The 21,533-nt window shown below is 55.3% G+C and overlaps 1 protein-coding gene across 1 annotated transcript in view; it reads left to right on the top strand.

Moving 5' to 3' along the window:
- Window positions 1–21,533, top strand: part of WDR4 (WD repeat domain 4) — a gene marked incomplete at its 5' end in the record, with an annotated part of 204,981 nt that overhangs the window by 78,070 nt on the left and 105,378 nt on the right. Inside the window, 2 exons of the mRNA XM_063954481.1 lie at window positions 1,237–1,297; window positions 9,249–9,347. Coding sequence (XP_063810551.1) covers window positions 1,237–1,297; window positions 9,249–9,347 — 160 coding nt within the window. The remainder of the gene's footprint in view (window positions 1–1,236; window positions 1,298–9,248; window positions 9,348–21,533) is intronic.

Below are 21,533 nucleotides of genomic sequence, written 5' to 3' on the forward strand. Positions count from 1 at the left end.
GAGTGGCGGGGGGTAATGGAGGAACATACTGAAGAGACGGTGTGGCTGGGGGTAATGGAGGAACATACTGAAGAGACGGTGTGACGGGGGTAATGGAGGAACATACTGAAGTGACGGTGTGGTGGGGGGTAATGGAGGAACATACTGAAGAGATGGAGTGGCGGGGGGTAATGGAGGAACATACTGAAGAGACGGTGTGGTGTGAGGTAATGGAGGAACATACTGATGAGACAGAGCGGCGGGGGGGTAATGGAGGAACATACTGAAGAGACGGTGTGGTGTGAGGTAATGGAGGAACATACTGAAGAGACGGTGTGGCGGGGGGTAATAGAGGAACATACTGAAGAGACGGTGTGGCGGGGGGTAATGGAGGAACATACTGAAGAGACGGTGTGGCGGGGGGTAATGGAGGAACATACTGAAGAGACGGTGTGGCGGGGGGGGGGTAATGGAGGAATATGCTGAATAGTCGGTGTGGCGGGGGGGGATAATGGAAGAACATACTGAAGAGACGGTGTGGCGGGGGGTGTAATGGAGGAACATGCTGAAGAGTCGGTGTGGCGGGGGGGGTAATGGAAGAACATACTGAAGAGACGGTGTGGCGGGGGGGGGGTAATGGAGGAACATGCTGAAGAGACGGTGTGGCGGGGGGTAATGGAGGAACATACTGAAGAGACGGTGTGGCGGGGGGGGGTAGTGGAGGAACATGCTGAAGAGACGGTGTGGCGGGGGGGTAATAGAGGAACATACTGAAGAGACGGTGTGGCGGGGGGGGTAATGGAGGAACATGCTGAAGAGACGGTGTGGCGGGGGGAGGGTAATGGAGGAACATACTGAAGAGACGGTGTGGCGGGGGGGGGTAATGGAGGAACATACTGAAGAGACGGTGTGGCGGGGGGGGGGTAATGGAGGAACATACTGAAGAGACGGTGTGGTGGGGGGTAATTGAGGACAAACGTTTCTTGAGCGAGGAGTCCAGAACAATGGGAGGGTCACCGTAAGATTGAACGGAGGCGAGGGGCTTTAGTGTTACGGCTGTTTGCGTACATGAATATAATAATAAGTGGGGTGTTTGCGTACATGAATATAATAATACGTGTGATTAGGTGTAATAGCAGTTGTGTATCAGACAGATAATTCAGCGTATGACATCAGAGATACAGATAGGCCTGAGACGCCATCTGCCGCCGTGTGATATCTTATCACTGCTCATATCTCTCTCGTGTCTTCTTACAGATTTGTGTCACAGCTGCTGGTGCCTCCCGGTCTGAAGAAACTGCTTCTCTCCGGGTCAGGAGTAAGTGCTCTCGTGTCTGTGACACTCTCTCTCCTGCGCTCTCTGCTGTGCGCTCTCTCCTGCTCTCTCTGCTGTGCGCTCTCTCCTGCTCTCTCTGCTGTGCGCTCTCTCCTGCTCTCTCTGCTGCGCGCTCTCTCCTGCTCTCTGCTGTGCGCGCTCTGTGCTGTGCGCTCTCTCTGGTGTGCGCTCTCTCCTGCGCTCTCTGGTGTGCACTCTATCCTGTGCTCTCTGTGGTGTGCGCTCTCTCCTGCGCTCTCTGGTGTGCGCTCTATCCTGCGCTCTCTGTGGTGTGCGCTTTCTCCTGTGCTCTCTGGTGTGCGATCTCTCCTGCGCTCTCTGTGGTGTGCGCTCTCTCCTGCGCTCTCTGTGGTGTGCACTCTCTCCTGCGCTCTCTGGTGTGCGCTCTATCCTGCGCTCTCTGTGGTGTGCGCTCTCTCCTGCACTCTGTGGTGTGCGCTCTCTCCTGTGCTCTATGGTGTGCGCTCTCTCCTGCGCTCTCTCCTGCGCTCTCTGTGGTGTGCGCTCTCTCCTGCGCTCTCTGTGGTGTGCGCTCTATCCTGCGCTCTCTGTGGTGTGCGCTCTCTCCTGCGCTCTCTGTGGTGTGCGCTCTCTCCTGCACTCTCTGTGGTGTGCGCTCTCTCCTGTGCTCTATGGTGTGCGCTCTCTCCTGCGCTCTCTGTGGTGCGCTCTCTCCTGCGCTCTCTGGTGTGCGCTCTATCCTGCGCTCTCTGTGGTGTGCGCTCTCTCCTGCACTCTCTGTGGTGTGCGCTCTCTCCTGTGCTCTATGGTGTGCGCTCTCTCCTGCGCTCTCTCCTGCGCTCTCTGTGGTGTGCGCTCTCTCCTGTGCTCTATGGTGTGCGCTCTCTCCTGCGCTCTCTGGTGTGCGCTCTCTGGTGTGCGCTCTTTCCTGCGCTCTCTGTGGTGTGCGCTCTCTCCTGCGCTCTCTGTGATGTGCGCTCTCTCCTGCGCTCTCTGTGGTGTGCGCTCTCTCTTGCGCTCTCTGTGGTGTGCGCTCTCTCTTGCGCTCTCTGGTGTCCGCTCTCTGGTGTGCGCTCTCTCTGCTCTCTCTGCTGTACGCTCTCTCCTGCGCTCTCTGTGGTGTGCGCTCTCTCCTGCGCTCTCTGGTGTGCGCTCTATCCTGCGCTCTCTGTGGTGTGCGCTCTCTGTGGTGTGCGCTCTCTCCTGCACTCTGTGGTGTGCCCTCTATCCTGCGCTCTCTGTGGTGTGCGCTCTCTCCTGCGCTCTCTGTGGTGTGCGCTCTCTCCTGCGCTCTCTGTGCTGTGCGCTCTATCCTGCGCTCTCTGTGGTGTGCGCTCTCTCCTGCGCTCTCTGTGGTGTGCGCTCTCTCCTGCGCTCTCTGTGGTGTGCACTCTCTCCTGCGCTCTCTGTGGTGTGCACTCTCTCCTGCGCTCTCTGGTGTGCGCTCTATCCTGCGCTCTCTGTGGTGTGCGCTCTCTCCTGCGCTCTCTGTGGTGTGCGCTCTCTCCTGCGCTGTCTGTGGTGTGCGCTCTCTGGTGTGCGCTCTATCCTGCGCTCTCTGTGTTGTGCGCCTTCTCCTGCGCTCTCTGGTGTGCGCTCTCTCCTGCGCTCTCTGTGGTGTGCGCTCTCTCCTGCGCTCTCTGTGCTGTGCGCTCTCTCCTGCGCTCTCTGTGCTGTGCGCTCTCTCCTGCGCTCTCTGTGGTGTGCGCTCTCTCCTGCGCTCTCTGTGGTGTGCGCTCTTTCCTGCGCTCTGTGGTGTGCGCTCTCTCCTGCGCTCTCTGTGGTGTGCGCTCTCTCCTGCGCTCTCTGTGGTGTGCGCTCTCTCTTGCGCTCTCTGGTGTGCGCTCTCTGGTGTGCGCTCTCTCTGCTCTCTCTGCTGTGCGCTCTCTCCTGCGCGCTCTGTGGTGTGCGCTCTCTCCTGCGCTCTCTGGTGTGCGCTCTCTCCTGCGCTCTCTGGTGTGCGCTCTATCCTGCGCTCTCTGTGGTGTGCGCTCTCTCCTGCGCTCTCTGTGGTGTGCGCTCTCTCCTGCGCTCTCTGGTGTGCGCTCTCTCCTGCGCTCTCTGTGGTGTGCGCTCTCTCCTGCGCTCTCTGTGGTGTGCGCTCTCTCCTGCGCTCTCTGGTGTGCGCTCTATCCTGCGCTCTCTGTGGTGTGCGCTCTCTGTGGTGTGCGCTCTCTCCTGCACTCTGTGGTGTGCCCTCTATCCTGCGCTCTCTGTGGTGTGCGCTCTCTCCTGCGCTCTCTATGGTGTGCGCTCTCTCCTGCGCTCTCTGGTGTGCCCTCTCTCCTGCGCTCTCTGTGGTGTGCGCTCTCTCCTGCGCTCTCTGTGGTGTGCGCTCTCTCCTGCACTCTCTGTGGTGTGCGCTCTCTCCTGCGCTCTCTGTGGTGTGCGCTCTCTCCTGCACTCTGTGGTGTGCCCTCTATCCTGCGCTCTCTGTGGTGTGCGCTCTCTCCTGCGCTCTCTATGGTGTGCGTTCTCTCCTGCGCTCTCTGTGGTGTGCGTTCTCTCCTGCGCTCTCTGTGGTGTGCGCTCTCTCCTGCGCTCTCTGTGGTGTGCGTTCTCTCCTGCGCTCTCTGTGGTGTGCGCTCTCTCCTGCACTCTCTGTGGTGTGCGCTCTCTCCTGCGCTCTCTATGGTGTGCGTTCTCTCCTGCGCTCTCTGTGGTGTGCGTTCTCTCCTGCGCTCTCTGTGGTGTGCGCTCTCTCCTGCGCTCTCTGTGGTGTGCGTTCTCTCCTGCGCTCTCTGTGGTGTGCCCTCTCTCCTGCGCTCTCTGGTGTGCCCTCTCTCCTGCGCTCTCTGTGGTGTGCGCTCTCTCCTGCGCTCTCTGTGGTGTGCGCTCTCTCCTGCGCTCTCTGTGGTGTGCGCTCTCTCCTGCGCTCTGCGTATCCTCTGTAGTGTCATGTGATTACTATACGTGTGTCGTAGTGTGTATCCTCTGTAGTGTGATGGCTGGTGCTGTGGTGTTTCAGGCCGCAGAAGATGCTGTGCAGTGTAACTCTGGGATGTGTGACGGAGGCTGTGTATGTCTCTGCTGTGCAGTGTGACGGAGGTTGTGTGACGGAGGCTGTGTATGTCTCTGCTGTGCAGTGTGACTTTGGGATGTGTGACGGAGGTTATGTATGTCTCTAAAGTGCGGTTTGACTCTGGGATTTGTGACGGAGGTTGTGTACGTCTCTGCTGTGCGGTGTGACTCTGGGATGTGTGACGGAGGTTGTGTACGTCTCTGCTGTGCGGTGTGACTCTGGGATGTGTGACGGAGGTTGTGTACGTCTCTGCTGCGCGGTGTGACTCTGGGATGTGTGACGGAGGTTGTGTACGTCTCTGCTGTGCGGTGTGACTCTGGGATGTGTGACGGAGGTTGTGTACGTCTCTGCTGTGCGGTGTGACTCTGGGATCTGTGATGGAGGTTGTGTATGTCTCTGCTGTGCGGTGTGACTCGGATCTGTGACGGAGGTTGTGTATGTCTCTGCTGTGCAGTGTGACTCTGGGATGTGTGACGGAGGTTGTGTATGTCTCTGCTGTGCAGTGTGACTCTGGGATGTGTGACGGAGGTTGTGTATGTCTCTGCTGTGCAGTGTGACTCTGGGATCTGTGACTGAGGTTGTGTATGTCTGTGCTGTGCAGTGTAACTCTGATTTTTGACGGAGGTTGTGTATGTCATTGCTGTGCAGTGTGACTCTGAGATGTGTGACGGAGGTTGTGTATGTCTCTGCTGTGCGGTGTGACTCTGGGATCTGTGACGGAGGTTGTGTATGTCTCTGCTGAGCGGTGTAACACTGGGATCTGTGACGGAGGTTGTGTACGTCTCTGCTGTGCGGTGTGACTCTGGGATCTGTGACAGATTGTGTATGTCTCTGCTGTGCAGTGTGACTCTGGGATCTGTGACGGAGGTTGTGTATGTCTGTGCTGTGCAGTGTGACTCTGGGATCTGTGACGGAGGTTGTGTATGTCTGTGCTGTGCGGTGTGACTCTGGGATCTGTGACGGAGGTTGTGTATGTCTCTGCTGTGCGGTGTGACTCTGGGATCTGTGACGGAGCTTGTGTATGTCTCTGTTGTGCGGTGTGACTCTGGGATGTGTGACGGAGCTTGTGTATGTCTCTGTTGTGCGGTGTGACGGAGGTTGTGTGACGGAGGCTGTGTATGTCTCTGCTGTGCAGTGTGACTTTGGGATGTGTGACGGAGGTTATGTATGTCTCTAATGTGCGGTTTGACTCTGGGATTTGTGACGGAGGTTGTGTACGTCTCTGCTGTGCGGTGTGACTCTGGGATCTGTGACGGAGGTTGTGTATGTCTCTGCTGTGCAGTGTGACTCTGGGATGTGTGACGGAGGTTGTGTATGTCTCTGCTGTGCAGTGTGACTCTGGGATGTGTGACGGAGGTTGTGTATGTCTCTGCTGTGCAGTGTGACTCTGGGATCTGTGACTGAGGTTGTGTATGTCTGTGCTGTGCAGTGTAACTCGGATTTTTGACGGAGGTTGTGTATGTCATTGCTGTGCAGTGTGACTCTGAGATGTGTGACGGAGGTTGTGTACGTCTCTGCTGTGCGGTGTGACTCTGGGATCTGTGACAGATTGTGTATGTCTCTGCTGTGCAGTGTGACTCTGGGATCTGTGACGGAGGTTGTGTATGTCTGTGCTGTGCAGTGTGACTCTGGGATCTGTGACGGAGGTTGTGTATGTCTGTGCTGTGCGGTGTGACTCTGGGATCTGTGACGGAGGTTGTGTATGTCTCTGCTGTGCGGTGTGACTCTGGGATCTGTGACGGAGCTTGTGTATGTCTCTGTTGTGCGGTGTGACTCTGGGATGTGTGACGGAGCTTGTGTATGTCTCTGTGCGGTGTGACGGAGGTTGTGTGACGGAGGCTGTGTATGTCTCTGCTGTGCAGTGTGACTTTGGGATGTGTGACGGAGGTTATGTATGTCTCTAATGTGCGGTTTGACTCTGGGATTTGTGACGGAGGTTGTGTACGTCTCTGCTGTGCGGTGTGACTCTGGGATGTGTGACGGAGGTTGTGTACGTCTCTGCTGTGCGGTGTGACTCTGGGATCTGTGATGGAGGTTGTGTATGTCTCTGCTGTGCGGTGTGACTCGGATCTGTGACGGAGGTTGTGTATGTCTCTGCTGTGCAGTGTGACTCTGGGATGTGTGACGGAGGTTGTGTATGTCTCTGCTGTGCAGTGTGACTCTGGGATGTGTGACGGAGGTTGTGTATGTCTCTGCTGTGCAGTGTGACTCTGGGATCTGTGACTGAGGTTGTGTATGTCTGTGCTGTGCAGTGTAACTCGGATTTTTGACGGAGGTTGTGTATGTCATTGCTGTGCAGTGTGACTCTGGGATGTGTGACGGAGGTTGTGTATGTCTCTGCTGTGCGGTGTGACTCTGGGATCTGTGACGGAGGTTGTGTATGTCTCTGCTGTGCGGTGTAACACTGGGATCTGTGACGGAGGTTGTGTACGTCTCTGCTGTGCGGTGTGACTCTGGGATCTGTGACAGATTGTGTATGTCTCTGCTGTGCAGTGTGACTCTGGGATCTGTGACGGAGGTTGTGTATGTCTGTGCTGTGCAGTGTGACTCTGGGATCTGTGACGGAGGTTGTGTATGTCTGTGCTGTGCAGTGTGACTCTGGGATCTGTGACGGAGGTTGTGTATGTCTCTGCTGTGCGGTGTGACTCTGGGATCTGTGACGGAGGTTGTGTACGTCTCTTCTGTGCGGTGTAACACTGGGATCTGTGACGGAGGTTGTGTACGTCTCTGCTGTGCGGTGTGACTCTGGGATCTGTGACAGATTGTGTATGTCTCTGCTGTGCAGTGTGACTCTGGGATCTGTGACGGAGGTTGTGTATGTCTCTGCTGTGCGGTGTGACTCTGGGATCTGTGACGGAGGTTGTGTATGTCTCTGCTGTGCGGTGTAACACTGGGATCTGTGACAGAGGTTGTGTACGTCTCTTCTGTGCGGTGTAACACTGGGATCTGTGACGGAGGTTGTGTACGTCTCTGCTGTGCGGTGTGACTCTGGGATCTGTGACAGATTGTGTATGTCTCTGCTGTGCAGTGTGACTCTGGGATCTGTGACGGAGGTTGTGTATGTCTGTGCTGTGCAGTGTGACTCTGGGATCTGTGACTGAGGTTGTGTATGTCTGTGCTGTGCAGTGTGACTCTGGGATCTGTGACGGAGGTTGTGTATGTCTGTGCTCTGCAGTGTGACTCTGGGATCTGTGACGGAGGTTGTGTATGTCTGTGCTGTGCAGTGTGACTCTGGGATCTGTGACGGAGGTTGTGTATGTCTGTGCTGTGCAGTGTGACTCTGGGATCTGTGACGGAGGTTGTGTACGTCTCTGCTGTGCGGTGTAACACTGGGATCTGTGACGGAGGTTGTGTACGTCTCTGCTGTGCGGTGTGACTCTGGGATCTGTGACTGAGGTTGTGTACGTCTCTGCTGTGCGGTGTGACTCTGGGATCTGTGACGGAGGTTGTGTACGTCTCTGCTGTGCGGTGTAACACTGGGATCTGTGACGGAGGTTGTGTATGTCTGTGCTGTGCAGTGTGACTCTGGGATCTGTGACGGAGGTTGTGTATGTCTGTGCTGTGCAGTGTGACTCTGGGATCTGTGACGGAGGTTGTGTACGTCTCTGCTGTGCGGTGTAACACTGGGATCTGTGACGGAGGTTGTGTACGTCTCTGCTGTGCGGTGTAACACTGGGATCTGTGACGGAGGTTGTGTACGTCTCTGCTGTGCGGTATGACTCTGGGATCTGTGACGGAGGTTGTGTATGTCTCTGCTGTGCGGTGTAACACTGGGATCTGTGACGGAGGTTGTGTACGTCTCTGCTGTGCGGTGTGACTCTGGGATCTGTGACAGATTGTGTATGTCTCTGCTGTGCAGTGTGACTCTGGGATCTGTGACGGAGGTTGTGTATGTCTGTGCTGTGCAGTGTGACTCTGGGATCTGTGACGGAGGTTGTGTATGTCTCTGCTGTGCGGTGTAACACTGGGATCTGTGACGGAGGTTGTGTATGTCTCTGCTGTGCGGTGTGACTCTGGGATCTGTGACTGAGGTTGTGTATGTCTCTGCTGTGCAGTGTGACTCTGGGATGTGTGACGGAGGTTGTGTACGTCTCTGCTGTGCAGTGTGACTCTGGGATCTGTGACGGAGGTTGTGTATGTCTGTGCTGTGCAGTGTGACTCTGGGATCTGTGACGGAGGTTGTGTATGTCTCTGCTGTGCAGTGTGACTCTGGGATGTGTGACGGAGGTTGTGTACGTCTCTGCTGTGCGGTGTGACTCTGGGATCTGTGACGGAGGTTGTGTATGTCTGTGCTGTGCAGTGTGACTCTGGGATCTGTGACGGAGGTTGTGTACGTCTCTGCTGTGCGGTGTAACACTGGGATCTGTGACGGAGGTTGTGTACGTCTCTGCTGTGCGGTATGACTCTGGGATCTGTGACGGAGGTTGTGTATGTCTCTGCTGTGCGGTGTAACACTGGGATCTGTGACGGAGGTTGTGTACGTCTCTGCTGTGCGGTGTGACTCTGGGATCTGTGACAGATTGTGTATGTCTCTGCTGTGCAGTGTGACTCTGGGATCTGTGACGGAGGTTGTGTATGTCTGTGCTGTGCAGTGTGACTCTGGGATCTGTGACGGAGGTTGTGTATGTCTCTGCTGTGCGGTGTAACACTGGGATCTGTGACGGAGGTTGTGTACGTCTCTGCTGTGCGGTGTGACTCTGGGATCTGTGACTGAGGTTGTGTATGTCTCTGCTGTGCAGTGTGACTCTGGGATGTGTGACGGAGGTTGTGTATCTCACTGCTGTGCAGTGTGACTGGGATGTGTGACGGAGGTTGTGTATGTCTCTGCTGTGCAGTGTGACTCTGGGATCTGTGACGGAGGTTGTGTATGTCTCTGCTGTGCGGTTCTGCTATCCCTGTGTCCTGGCGTGCTGCCGACGCGCAGTGATCTCTGATTTGTCATGGCTGTAGGATGGGACGCTGCGGCTCTGGCTATACGAGACCGGGGAGGAGATTCAGAGCTGGGACATCAGCAGCATCCAGAGACCTGAGGATGCGCCGGAGTTCACGGTGAGAGTGTAGTAACGATAACATTACATGACGCATGTTGTAGAGTTTATCTGTGCATGCCGATGGCAGGACAATATGGCGGCTTATAATGAGGAAGGGGTTACAGCTGCGCATTGTGCGAGTGCGTATGGGCTGTGTTGCTGTATCTTGTGCGGGAGCACGTTCATATATAATAATAATATAGATTTCTCTCTCATCCATAGGGGACGCTGGAGTAAGTACCATGGGGTATAGATGCGTGATCAGTTGAGCCGGCACTTTAAAATGTAAATGTGTGTGACTGGCTCCTCCCCCTCTATACCCCAGACTGGGAGAGCCGCTCACTTCCAGAGATTTCTCTTTCATTTGTTTTCTTTTCTTGCCCCAGTCTGGTAGTGTACCTCTGCCATGCTGCTGCGGGGGAGCTGCTGGGGGGGCTCCGTCAAATCCTGCGGGGTTTGGAGCCTGAGTCTCTGGCTACAGGGACATCAGTCCCTGGGTATCTCACATCCCGCAGTTTACCCCGAGCAGCTCGCCTCCACTGGCAGCATGACTGAGGAGAGACGCTCTGTAAGTATAACCCGGTCCCCGGGAGAGGTGGCGGCTGTACAGCAGGAGCAGCCAGTCACTGGCAGCATGACTGAGGAGAGACGCTCTAAGTATAACCCGGTCCCCGGGAGAGGTGGCGGTTATACAGCAGGAGCAGTCAGTCACCGGCAGCATGGCTGAAGAGAGACGCTCTGTGTATAACCCGGTCCCCGGGAGAGGTGGCGGCTATACAGCAGGAGCAGTCAGTCACCGGCAGCATGACTGAGGAGAGACGCTCTGTAAGTATAACCCGGTCCCCGGGAGAGGTGGCGGTTATACAGCAGGAGCAGTCAGTCACCGGCAGCATGACTGAAGAGAGACGCTCTGTAAGTATAACCCGGTCCCCGGGAGAGGTGGCGGCTGTACAGCAGGAGCAGCCAGTCACTGGCAGCATGACTGAGGAGAGACGCTCTGTAAGTATAACCCGGTCTCCGGGAGAGGTGGCGGTTATACAGCAGGAGCAGTCAGTCACCGGCAGCATGGCTGAAGAGACTCTCTGTAAGTATAACCCGGTCTCCGGGAGAGGTGGCGGTTATACAGCAGGAGCAGTCAGTCACCGGCAGCATGACTGAGGAGAGACGCTCTGTAAGTATAACCCGGTCCCGGGGAGAGGTGGCGGTTATACAGCAGGAGCAGCCAGTCACCGGCAGCATGGCTGAAGAGACGCTCTGTAAGTATAACCCGGTCCCGGGGAGAGGTGGCGGTTATACAGCAGGAGCAGTCAGTCACCGGCAGCATGGCTGAAGAGAGACGCTCTGTAAGTATAACCCGGTCCCCGGGAGAGGTGGCGGTTATACAGCAGCAGCAGTCAGTCACCGGCAGCATGGCTGAGGAGAGATGCTCTGTAAGTATAACCCGGTCCCCGGGAGAGGTGGCGGTTATACAGCAGGAGCAGTCAGTCACCGGCAGCATGGCTGAGGAGAGACGCTCTGTAAGTATAACCCGGTCCCCGGGAGAGGTGGCGGTTATACAGCAGGAGCAGTCAGTCACCGGCAGCATGGCTGAAGAGAGACGCTCTGTAAGTATAACCCGGTCCCCGGGAGAGGTGGCGGCTATACAGCAGCAGCAGTCAGTCACCGGCAGCATGGCTGAAGAGACGCTCTGTAAGTATAACCCGGTCTCCGGGAGAGGTGGCGGTTATACAGCAGGAGCAGTCAGTCACCGGCAGCATGACTGAGGAGAGACGCTCTGTAAGTATAACCCGGTCTCCGGGAGAGGTGGCGGTTATACAGCAGGAGCAGTCAGTCACCGGCAGCATGACTGAGGAGAGACGCTCTGTAAGTATAACCCGGTCCCGGGGAGAGGTGGCGGTTATACAGCAGGAGCAGTCAGTCACTGGCAGCATGACTGAGGAGAGACGCTCTAAGTATAACCCGGTCCCCGGGAGAGGTGGCGGCTATACAGCAGCAGCAGTCAGTCACCGGCAGCATGGCTGAAGAGACGCTCTGTAAGTATAACCCGGTCCCGGGGAGAGGTGGCGGTTGTACAGCAGGAGCAGTCAGTCACCGGCAGCATGGCTGAAGAGAGACGCTCTGTAAGTATAACCCGGTCCCCGGGAGAGGTGGCGGTTATACAGCAGGAGCAGCCAGTCACCGGCAGCATGGCTGAAGAGACGCTCTGTAAGTATAACCCGGTCCCGGGGAGAGGTGGCGGTTATACAGCAGGAGCAGTCAGTCACCGGCAGCATGGCTGAAGAGAGACGCTCTGTAAGTATAACCCGGTCCCCGGGAGAGGTGGCGGTTATACAGCAGCAGCAGTCAGTCACCGGCAGCATGGCTGAGGAGAGATGCTCTGTAAGTATAACCCGGTCCCCGGGAGAGGTGGCGGTTATACAGCAGGAGCAGTCAGTCACCGGCAGCATGGCTGAGGAGAGACGCTCTGTAAGTATAACCCGGTCCCCCGGAGAGGTGGCGGTTATACAGCAGGAGCAGTCAGTCACCGGCAGCATGGCTGAAGAGAGACGCTCTGTAAGTATAACCCGGTCCCCGGGAGAGGTGGCGGTTATACAGCAGGAGCAGTCAGTCACCGGCAGCATGGCTGAAGAGAGACGCTCTGTAAGTATAACCCGATCCCCGGGAGAGGTGGCGGCTATACAGCAGGAGCAGTCAGTCACTGGCAGCATGGCTGAAGAGAGACGCTCTGTAAGTATAACCCGGTCCCCGGGAGAGGTGGCGGTTATACAGTAGGAGCAGTCCGTCACCAGCAGCATGGCTGAAGAGAGACGCTCTGTAAGTATAACCCGGTCCCCGGGAGAGGTGGCGGCTATACAGCAGGAGCAGTCAGTCACCGGCAGCATGGCTGAAGAGAGACGCTCTGTAAGTATAACCCGGTCCCCGGGAGAGTGGGCGGTTATACAGCAGGAGCAGTCAGAGCCACCGGCAGCATGACTGAAGAGAGACGCTCTGTAAGTATAACCCGGTCCCCGGGAGAGGTGGCGGTTATACAGCAGGAGCAGTCAGTCACCGGCAGCATGGCTGAAGAGAGACGCTCTGTAAGTATAACCCGGTCCCCGGGAGAGGTGGCGGTTATACAGCAGGAGCAGTCAGTCACTGGCAGCATGACTGAAGAGAGACGCTCTGTGTATAACCCGGTCCCCGGGAGAGGTGGCGGTTATACAGCAGGAGCAGTCAGTCACTGGCAGCATGGCTGAAGAGAGACGCTCTGTAAGTATAACCCGGTCCCCGGGAGAGGTGGCGGCTATACAGCAGGAGCAGTCAGAGCCACCGGCAGCATGGCTGAAGAGAGACGCTCTGTAAGTATAACCCGGTCCCCGGGAGAGGTGGCGGTTATACAGTAGGAGCAGTCAGTCACCAGCAGCATGGCTGAAGAGAGACGCTCTGTAAGTATAACCCGGGTCCACGGGAGAGGTGGCGGCTATACAGCAGGAGCAGTCAGTCACCGGCAGCATGGCTGAGGAGAGACGCTCTGTAATTATAACCCGGGTCCACGGGAGAGGTGGCGGTTATACAGCAGGAGCAGCCAGTCACCGGCAGTATGGCTGAGGAGAGACGCTCTGTAAGTATAACCCGGTCCCCGGGAGAGGTGGCGGTTATACAGCAGGAGCAGTCAGTCACCGGCAGTATGGCTGAGGAGAGACGCTCTGTAAGTATAACCCGGTCCCCGGGAGAGGTGGCGGTTATACAGCAGGAGCAGTCAGTCACCGGCAGCATGGCTGAAGAGAGACGCTCTGTAAGTATAACCCGGTCCCCGGGAGAGGTGGCGGTTATACAGCAGGAGCAGTCAGTCACCGGCAGCATGGCTGAAGAGAGACGCTCTGTGTATAACCCGGTCTCCGGGAGAGGTGGCGGTTATACAGCAGGAGCAGTCAGTCACCGGCAGCATGGCTGAAGAGAGACGCTCTGTAAGTATAACCCGGTCCCCGGGAGAGGTGGCGGTTATACAGCAGGAGCAGTCAGTCACCGGCAGCATGGCTGAAGAGAGACGCTCTGTAAGTATAACCCGGTCCCCGGGAGAGGTGGCGGTTATACAGCAGGAGCAGTCAGTCACCGGCAGCATGGCTGAAGAGAGACGCTCTGTAAGTATAACCCGGTCCCCGGGAGAGTGGGCGGTTATACAGCAGCAGCAGTCAGTCACCGGCAGCATGGCTGAAGAGAGACGCTCTGTAAGTATAACCCGGTCCCCGGGAGAGGTGGCGGCTATACAGCAGGAGCAGTCAGTCACCGGCAGCATGGCTGAAGAGAGACGCTCTGTAAGTATAACCCGGTCCCCGGGAGAGGTGGCGGTTATACAGCAGGAGCAGTCAGTCACCGGCAGCATGGCTGAAGAGAGACGCTCTGTAAGTATAACCCGGTCCCCGGGAGAGGTGGCGGTTATACAGCAGGAGCAGTCAGTCACCGGCAGCATGGCTGAGGAGAGACGCTCTGTAAGTATAACCCGGTCCCCGGGAGAGGTGGCGGTTATACAGCAGCAGCAGTCAGTCACCGGCAGCATGGCTGAGGAGAGATGCTCTGTAAGTATAACCCGGTCCCCGGGAGAGGTGGCGGTTATACAGCAGGAGCAGTCAGTCACCGGCAGCATGGCTGAAGAGACGCTCTGTATAACCCGGTCCCCGGGAGAGGTGGCGGTTATACAGCAGGAGCAGTCAGTCACCGGCAGCATGGCTGAGGAGAGATGCTCTGTAAGTATAACCCGGTCCCCGGGAGAGGTGGCGGTTATACAGCAGGAGCAGTCAGTCACCGGCAGCATGGCTGAAGAGAGACGCTCTGTAAGTATAACCCGGTCCCCGGGAGAGGTGGCGGCTATACAGCAGCAGCAGTCAGTCACCGGCAGCATGACTGAGGAGAGACGCTCTGTAAGTATAACCCGGTCCCCGGGAGAGGTGGCGGTTATACAGCAGGAGCAGTCAGTCACCGGCAGCATGGCTGAGGAGAGACGCTCTGTAAGTATAACCCGGTCCCCGGGAGAGGTGGCGGTTATACAGCAGGAGCAGTCAGTCACCGGCAGCATGGCTGAGGAGAGACGCTCTGTAAGTATAACCCGGTCCCCGGGAGAGGTGGCGGTTATACAGCAGCAGCAGTCAGTCACCGGCAGCATGGCTGAGGAGAGATGCTCTGTAAGTATAACCCGGTCCCCGGGAGAGGTGGCGGTTATACAGCAGGAGCAGTCAGTCACCGGCAGCATGGCTGAAGAGACGCTCTGTATAACCCGGTCCCCAGGAGAGGTGGCGGTTATACAGCAGGAGCAGTCAGTCACCGGCAGCATGGCTGAGGAGAGATGCTCTGTAAGTATAACCCGGTCCCCGGGAGAGGTGGCGGTTATACAGCAGGAGCAGTCAGTCACCGGCAGCATGGCTGAAGAGAGACGCTCTGTATAACCCGGTCCCCGGGAGAGGTGGCGGTTATACAGCAGGAGCAGCCAGTCACTGGCAGCATGGCTGAAGAGAGACGCTCTGTAAGTATAACCCGGTCCCCGGGAGAGGTGGCGGTTATACAGCAGGAGCAGTCAGTCACCAGCAGCATGGCTGAAGAGAGACGCTCTGTAAGTATAACCCGGTCCCCGGGAGAGGTGGCGGTTATACAGCAGGAGCAGTCAGTCACCAGCAGCATGGCTGAAGAGAGACGCTCTGTAAGTATAACCCGGTCCCCGGGAGAGGTGGCGGTTATACAGCAGGAGCAGTCAGTCACCGGCAGCATGGCTGAAGAGAGACGCTCTGTAAGTATAACCCGGTCCCCGGGAGAGGTGGCGGTTATACAGCAGGAGCAGTCAGTCACCAGCAGCATGGCTGAAGAGAGACGCTCTGTAAGTATAACCCGGTCCCCGGGAGAGGTGGCGGTTATACAGCAGGAGCAGTCAGTCACCGGCAGCATGGCTGAGGAGAGACGCTCTGTAAGCATAACCCGGTCCCCGGGAGAGGTGGCGGTTATACAGCAGGAGCAGTCAGTCACCGGCAGCATGGCTGAAGAGAGACGCTCTGTAAGTATAACCCGGTCCCCGGGAGAGGTGGCGGTTATACAGCAGGAGCAGTCAGTCACCGGCAGCATGGCTGAGGAGAGACGCTCTGTAAGTATAACCCGGTCCCCGGGAGAGGTGGCGGTTATACAGCAGGAGCAGTCAGTCACCGGCAGCATGGCTGAAGAGAGACGCTCTGTAAGTATAACCCGGTCCCCGGGAGAGGTGGCGGTTATACAGCAGGAGCAGTCAGTCACTGGCAGCATGGCTGAAGAGAGACGCTCTGTGTATAACCCGGTCCCCGGGAGAGGTGGCGGTTATACAGCAGGAGCAGTCAGTCACCGGCAGCATGGCTGAAGAGAGACGCTCTGTAAGTATAACCCGCATACGTAATATTCCTGAAACAGTGGCACTGCCTGATGTTGAGCCCTATCTCATTCGCCTCTTTGTTCACCTGCTCCCATCGTCTGACCCTTCTATATTTCAAATCGAGTGGGCTCATAGAGCTTTACGGCCTAAGCCGAAAGATACCGATCCACCCAGAGATGTGATTCTCAAGCTGCTCTCTTTCACGGTCAAAAATATGATTACCACAGCTAGAGGATCCTCCCACAGAATCTTGTTCCAGGGTTCCAGCCTTCAAATTTTTACAGGACTTAACCCCTTTAACCATAGCCAAATGGAGAGACTTGCGCACGGTGACTTCGTTACTACGAGATAATTGATATACATTTAAGTGGGGTTTCCCATTTCTCTGACGTCCTAGTGGATGCTGGGAACTCCGTAAGGACCATGGGGATTAGCGGCTCCGCAGGAGACTGGGCACAACTAAAGAAAGCTTTAGGACTACCTGGTGTGCACTGGCTCCTCCCCCTATGACCCTCCTCCAGACCTCAGTTAGAATCTTGTGCCCGGCTGAGCTGGATGCACACTAGGGGCTCTCCTGAGCTCCTAGAAAGAAAGTATATTTTAGTTTTTTTATTTTACAGTGAGACCTGCTGGCAACAGGCTCACTGCACCGAGGGACTAAGGGGAGAAGAAGCGAACCTACCTGCTTGCAGCTAGCTTAGGCTTCTTAGGCTACTGGACACCATTAGCTCCAGAGGGATCGACCGCAGGACCCGACCTTGGTGTTCGTTCCCGGAACCGCGCCGCTGCCCCCCTTACAGAGCCAGAAGCAAGAAGAGGTCTGGAAAATCAGCGGCAGAAGACTTCAGTCTTCACCAAGGTAGCGCACAGCACTGCAGCTGTGCGCCATTGCTCCTCATGTACACCTCACACTGCGGGGGGGGGGGCGCCCTGAGCAGCAATATTAAGACCTTGGCTGGCAAAATAATCACAATATATAGTCCCAGAGGCTATATATGTGATAAATACCCCTGCCAGAATCCATAAAAAAGCGGGAGAAAAGTCAGCCGAAAAAGGGGCGGTGCTATCTCCCTCAGCACACTGGCGCTATTTCTCCCTCACAGCTCCGCTGGAAGGAAGCTCCCTGGCTCTCCCCTGCAGTCTGTAACTACTCAAGGGTAAAAAAAGAGAGGGGGGGCACTAAATTTAGGCGCTGTATAACAATTATAGCAGCTATAAGGGGATATAATTCAGTTAGTCCCTGTATATATATAGCGCTCTGGTGTGTGCTGGCATACTCTCTCTCTCTGTCTCCCCAAAGGGCTTTTGTGGGGTCCTGTCCTCAATTTGAGCATCCCTGTGTGTGGTGTGTCGGTACGGCTGTGTCGACATGTTTGATGAGGAGAGCTATGTGGAGGCAGAGCAAATGCCTGTAAATGTGATGTCACCCCCTGCGGGGTAGACACCCGAGTTGATGGACTTATGGAAGGAATTACGTGCAAGTGTCGACTCCTTACATAAGAAATTTGACGACATGCCAAATGCGGGACAGCCGGCTTCTCAGCTCGTGCCTGCCCAGACGCCTCAAAAGCCATCAGGGTCTCTAAAACGCCCGCTACCTCAGATGGCAGACACGGATGTCGACACGGATACTGATACCAGTGTCGACGACGAGGAGACGAATTTAATGTCCAGTAGGGCCATTCGTTTCATGATTGAGGCAATGAAAGAGGTATTACACATTTCTGATATTACCCCAGGTACCACAAAAAAGGGTATTATATTTGGGGAGAAAAAACTACCAGTAGTCTTTCCCCCGTCTGAAGAATTAAATGAAGTGTGTGAAGAAGCGTGGGCTTTTCCCGATAAAAAATTGGTCATTTCTAAAAAGTTACTAATGGCGTACCCTTTCCCGCCAGAGGATAGGTCATGTTGGGAGACACCACCTAGGGTGGATAAGGCGCTCACACGCTTGTCAAAGAAGGTGGCACTACCGTCTCCGGATACGGCCGCCCTTAAGGAACCTGCTGATAGAAAGCAGGAGGCTATCCTGAAGTCTGTATACACACACTCAGGCATTATACTTAGACCAGCTATTGCTTCAGCATGGATGTGCAGTGCGGCAGCTGCGTGGTCAGATTCCCTGTCGGAAAACATTGACACCCTAGACAAGGACACTATATTGCTAACCATGGAGCATATTAAAGACTCAGTCTTATACATGAGAGATGCACAGAGGGATATTTGCCGGCTGGCATCTAAAATAAGTGCAATGTCCGTTTCTGCCAGGAGAGGGTTATGGACTCGGCAGTGGACAGGTGATGCAGATTCTAAAAGGCACATGTAAGTTTTGCCTTATAAGGGTGAGGAGTTATTCGGGGATGGACTCTCAGACCTAGTTTCCACAGCAACAGCTGGGAAGTCAGCGTTTCTACCCCATGTTCCCTCACAGCCTAAGAAAGCGCCATATTATCAGGTACAGTCCTTTCGGCCCCAGAAAAGCAGGAGGGGTAAAGGGGGGTCCTTTCTGCCCAGAGGCAGAGGTAGGGGAAAAAAGCTGCAACAAACAGCCGGTTCCCAGGAACAAAAGTCCTCCCCCGCTTCCTCCAAGTCCGCCGCATGACGGTGGGGCGCAACAGGCGGAGCCAGGTTCGGTGGGGGGCCGCCTTAAAAAAGTTCAGCGATCAGTGGGCTCGCTCACAGGTAGATCCCTGGATCCTTCAAATAGTTTCTCAGGGGTACAAGCTGGAATTCGAGACGTCTCCCCCCCCCCCCCCCCCCCCTGCCGTTTCCTCAAATCTGCCTTGCCGACAACCCCCTCAGGCAGGGAGGCTGTGCTAGAGGCGATTCTCAAGCTGTATTCCCAGCAGGTGATAGTCAAGGTGCCCCTACTTCAACAAGGACGGGGTTACTATTCCACAATGTTTGTGGTACCCAAACCGGTCGGTTCGGTGAGACCCATTTTAAATTTGAAATCCTTGAACACATATATGAAAAATATTGCAAGCCTGGAAGAGGGGAATTACATGGTATCCCTGGACATCAAGGATGCTTACCTGCATGTCCCCATTTACCATCCTCACCAGGAGTACCTCAGATTTGTGGTACAGGATTGTCATTACCAATTCCAGACGCTGCCGTTTGGCCTGTCCACGGCACCGAGGGTATTTACTAAGGTGATGGCAGAAATGATGATACTCCTTCGAAGAAAGGGAGTTTTAATTATCCCGTACTTGGACGATCTCCTGATAAAGGCGAGGTCCAAGGAGCAGTTGTTAGTCGGGGTAGCACTATCTCGGGAAGTGCTACAACAGCACGGTTGGATTCTAAACATTCCAAAGTCACAGCTGGTTCCTACGACACGTCTACTGTTCCTGGGTATGGTTCTGGACACAGACCAGAAATAAGTGTTTCTCCCGGAGGAGAAAGCCAAGGAGCTGTCATCTCTAGTCAGAGACCTCCTGAAGCCAAAACAGGTATCTGTGCATCACTGCACGCGAGTCCTGGGAAAAATGGTGGCTTCCTACGAAGCAATCCCATTCGGCAGGTTCCATGCAAGAACTTTTCAGTGGGACCTGTTGGACAAGTGGTCCAGCTCGCATCTTCAGATGCATCGGCTGATAACCCTGTCTCCAAGGACCAGGGTATCACTGCTGTGGTGGCTGCAGAGTACTCATCTTCAAGAGGGCCGCAGGTTCGGCATACAGGACTGGGTCCTGGTAACCACGGATGCCAGCCTTCGAGGCTGGGGGGCAGTCACACAGGGAAGAAACTTCCAAGGACTGTGGTCAAGTCAGGAGACTTCCCTACACATAAATTTTCTGGAACTGAGGGCCATTTACAATGCCCTAAGTCAGGCAAGGCCCCTGCTTCAAAACCGGCCGGTCCTGATCCAATCAGACAACATCACGGCAGTCGCCCATGTAAACCGACAGGGCGGCACAAGAAGCAGGATGGCAATGGCAGAAGCCACAAGGATTCTCCGATGGGCGGAAAATCACGCGTTACCACTGTCAGCAGTGTTCATTCCGGGAGTGGACAACTGGGAAGCAGACTTCCTCAGCAGACACGACCTACACCCGGGAGAGTGGGGACTTCATCCAGAAGTCTTCCAACTGATGGTAAACCGTTGGGAAAGGCCACAGGTGGACATGAGGGCGTCCCGCTTAAACAAAAAGCTAGAGAGATATTGCGCCAGGTCAAGGGACCTTCAGGCAATAGCTGTGGACGCTCTAGTGACACCGTGGGTGTACCAGTCGGTTTATGTGTTCCCTCCTCTGCCTCTCATACCAAAGGTACTAAGAATAATAATAAGAAGATGAGGAGTAAGAACGATACTCGTGGTTCCGGATTGGCCAAGAAGAGCTTGGTACCCAGAACTTCAAGAAATTATATCAGAGGACCCATGGCCTCTACCGCTCAGACATGATCTGCTACAGCAGGGGCCCTGTCTGTTCCAAGACTTACCGCGGCTGCGTTTGACGGCATGGCGGTTGAACACCGGATCCTAAAGGAAAAGGGCATTCCGGAGGAAGTCATTCCTACGCTGATTAAAGCTAGGAAAGAAGTAACCGCAAACCATTATCACCGTATTTGGCGAAAATATGTTGCGTGGTGGGAGGCCAGGAAGGCCCCAACAGAGGAATTTCAGCTGGGTCGATTTCTGCACTTCCTACAGTCAGGAGTGACTATGGGCCTAAAATTGGGTTCCATTAAGGTCCAGATTTCGGCTCTGTCGATTTTCTTTCAGAAAGAACTGGCTTCACTGCCTGAAGTTCAGACTTTTGTAAAGGGAGTGCTGCATATTCAGCCCCCTTTTGTGCCTCCAGTGGCACCTTGGGATCTCAACATGGTGTTGAGTTGCCTAAAATCACATTGGTTTGAACCACTTAAAACCGTGAATCTGAAATATCTCACGTGGAAAGTGGTCATGTTGTTGGCCTTGGCTTCGGCAAGGCGTGTGTCAGAATTGGCGGCTTTGTCATGTAAAAGCCCTTATCTGATTTTCCATATGGATAGGGCGGAATTGAGGACTCGTCCCCAGTTTCTCTAACGTCCTAGTGGATGCTGGGGACTCCGTCAGGACCATGGGGATTAGCGGGCTCCGCAGGAGACAGGGCACATCTAAAAAGCCTTTTAGGTCACATGGTGTGTACTGGCTCCTCCCCCTATGACCCTCCTCCAAGCTTCAGTTAGGTTTTTGTGCCCGTCCGAGAGGGTGCAATCTAGGTGGCTCTCTTAAAGAGCTAGTTAGAAAAAGTTTTTTTTTTTTAGGTTTCTAATCAGTGTCTCCTGCTGGCGACAGGAGCACTGCAACGTGGGACTTAGGGGAGAGACTGGCAACTCACCTGCGTGCAGGAGGATTGAAGTCTTAGGCTACTGGACACTGAGCTCCAGAGGGAGTCGGAACACAGGTCAGCCTGGGGTTCGTCCCGGAGCCGCGCCGCTGATTCCCCCTTACAGACGCTGAAGACGGCAGAGACGGAGGTCCGGAAACAGGCGGCAGAAGACTTCAGGGTCTTCATAGAGGTAGCGCACAGCACTGCAGCTGTGCGCCATTGTTGCATACACGGCTCACGGATCTCGGTCACGGAGGGTGCAGGGCGCTGCTGGGGGCGCCCTGGGCAGCAATATTAAATACCTTAGAGGCAAATAAATACATTACATATAGCCATTAAGGCTATATGTATGTATTTTACCCAGGCCAGTTTATTAAAAAAACCGGGAGAAAAGCCCGCCGGAAAAGGGGCGGAGCTTATTCTCCTCAGCACTCGGCGCCATTTTCCTGCACGGCTCCGCTGGTGAGGAAGGCTCCCACGACTCTCCCCTGCACTGCACTACAGAAACAGGGTAACAAAGAGA

Source organism: Pseudophryne corroboree, unplaced genomic scaffold, assembly GCF_028390025.1.
Source record: "Pseudophryne corroboree isolate aPseCor3 unplaced genomic scaffold, aPseCor3.hap2 scaffold_656, whole genome shotgun sequence".
Classification (NCBI taxonomy): domain Eukaryota; kingdom Metazoa; phylum Chordata; class Amphibia; order Anura; family Myobatrachidae; genus Pseudophryne; species Pseudophryne corroboree.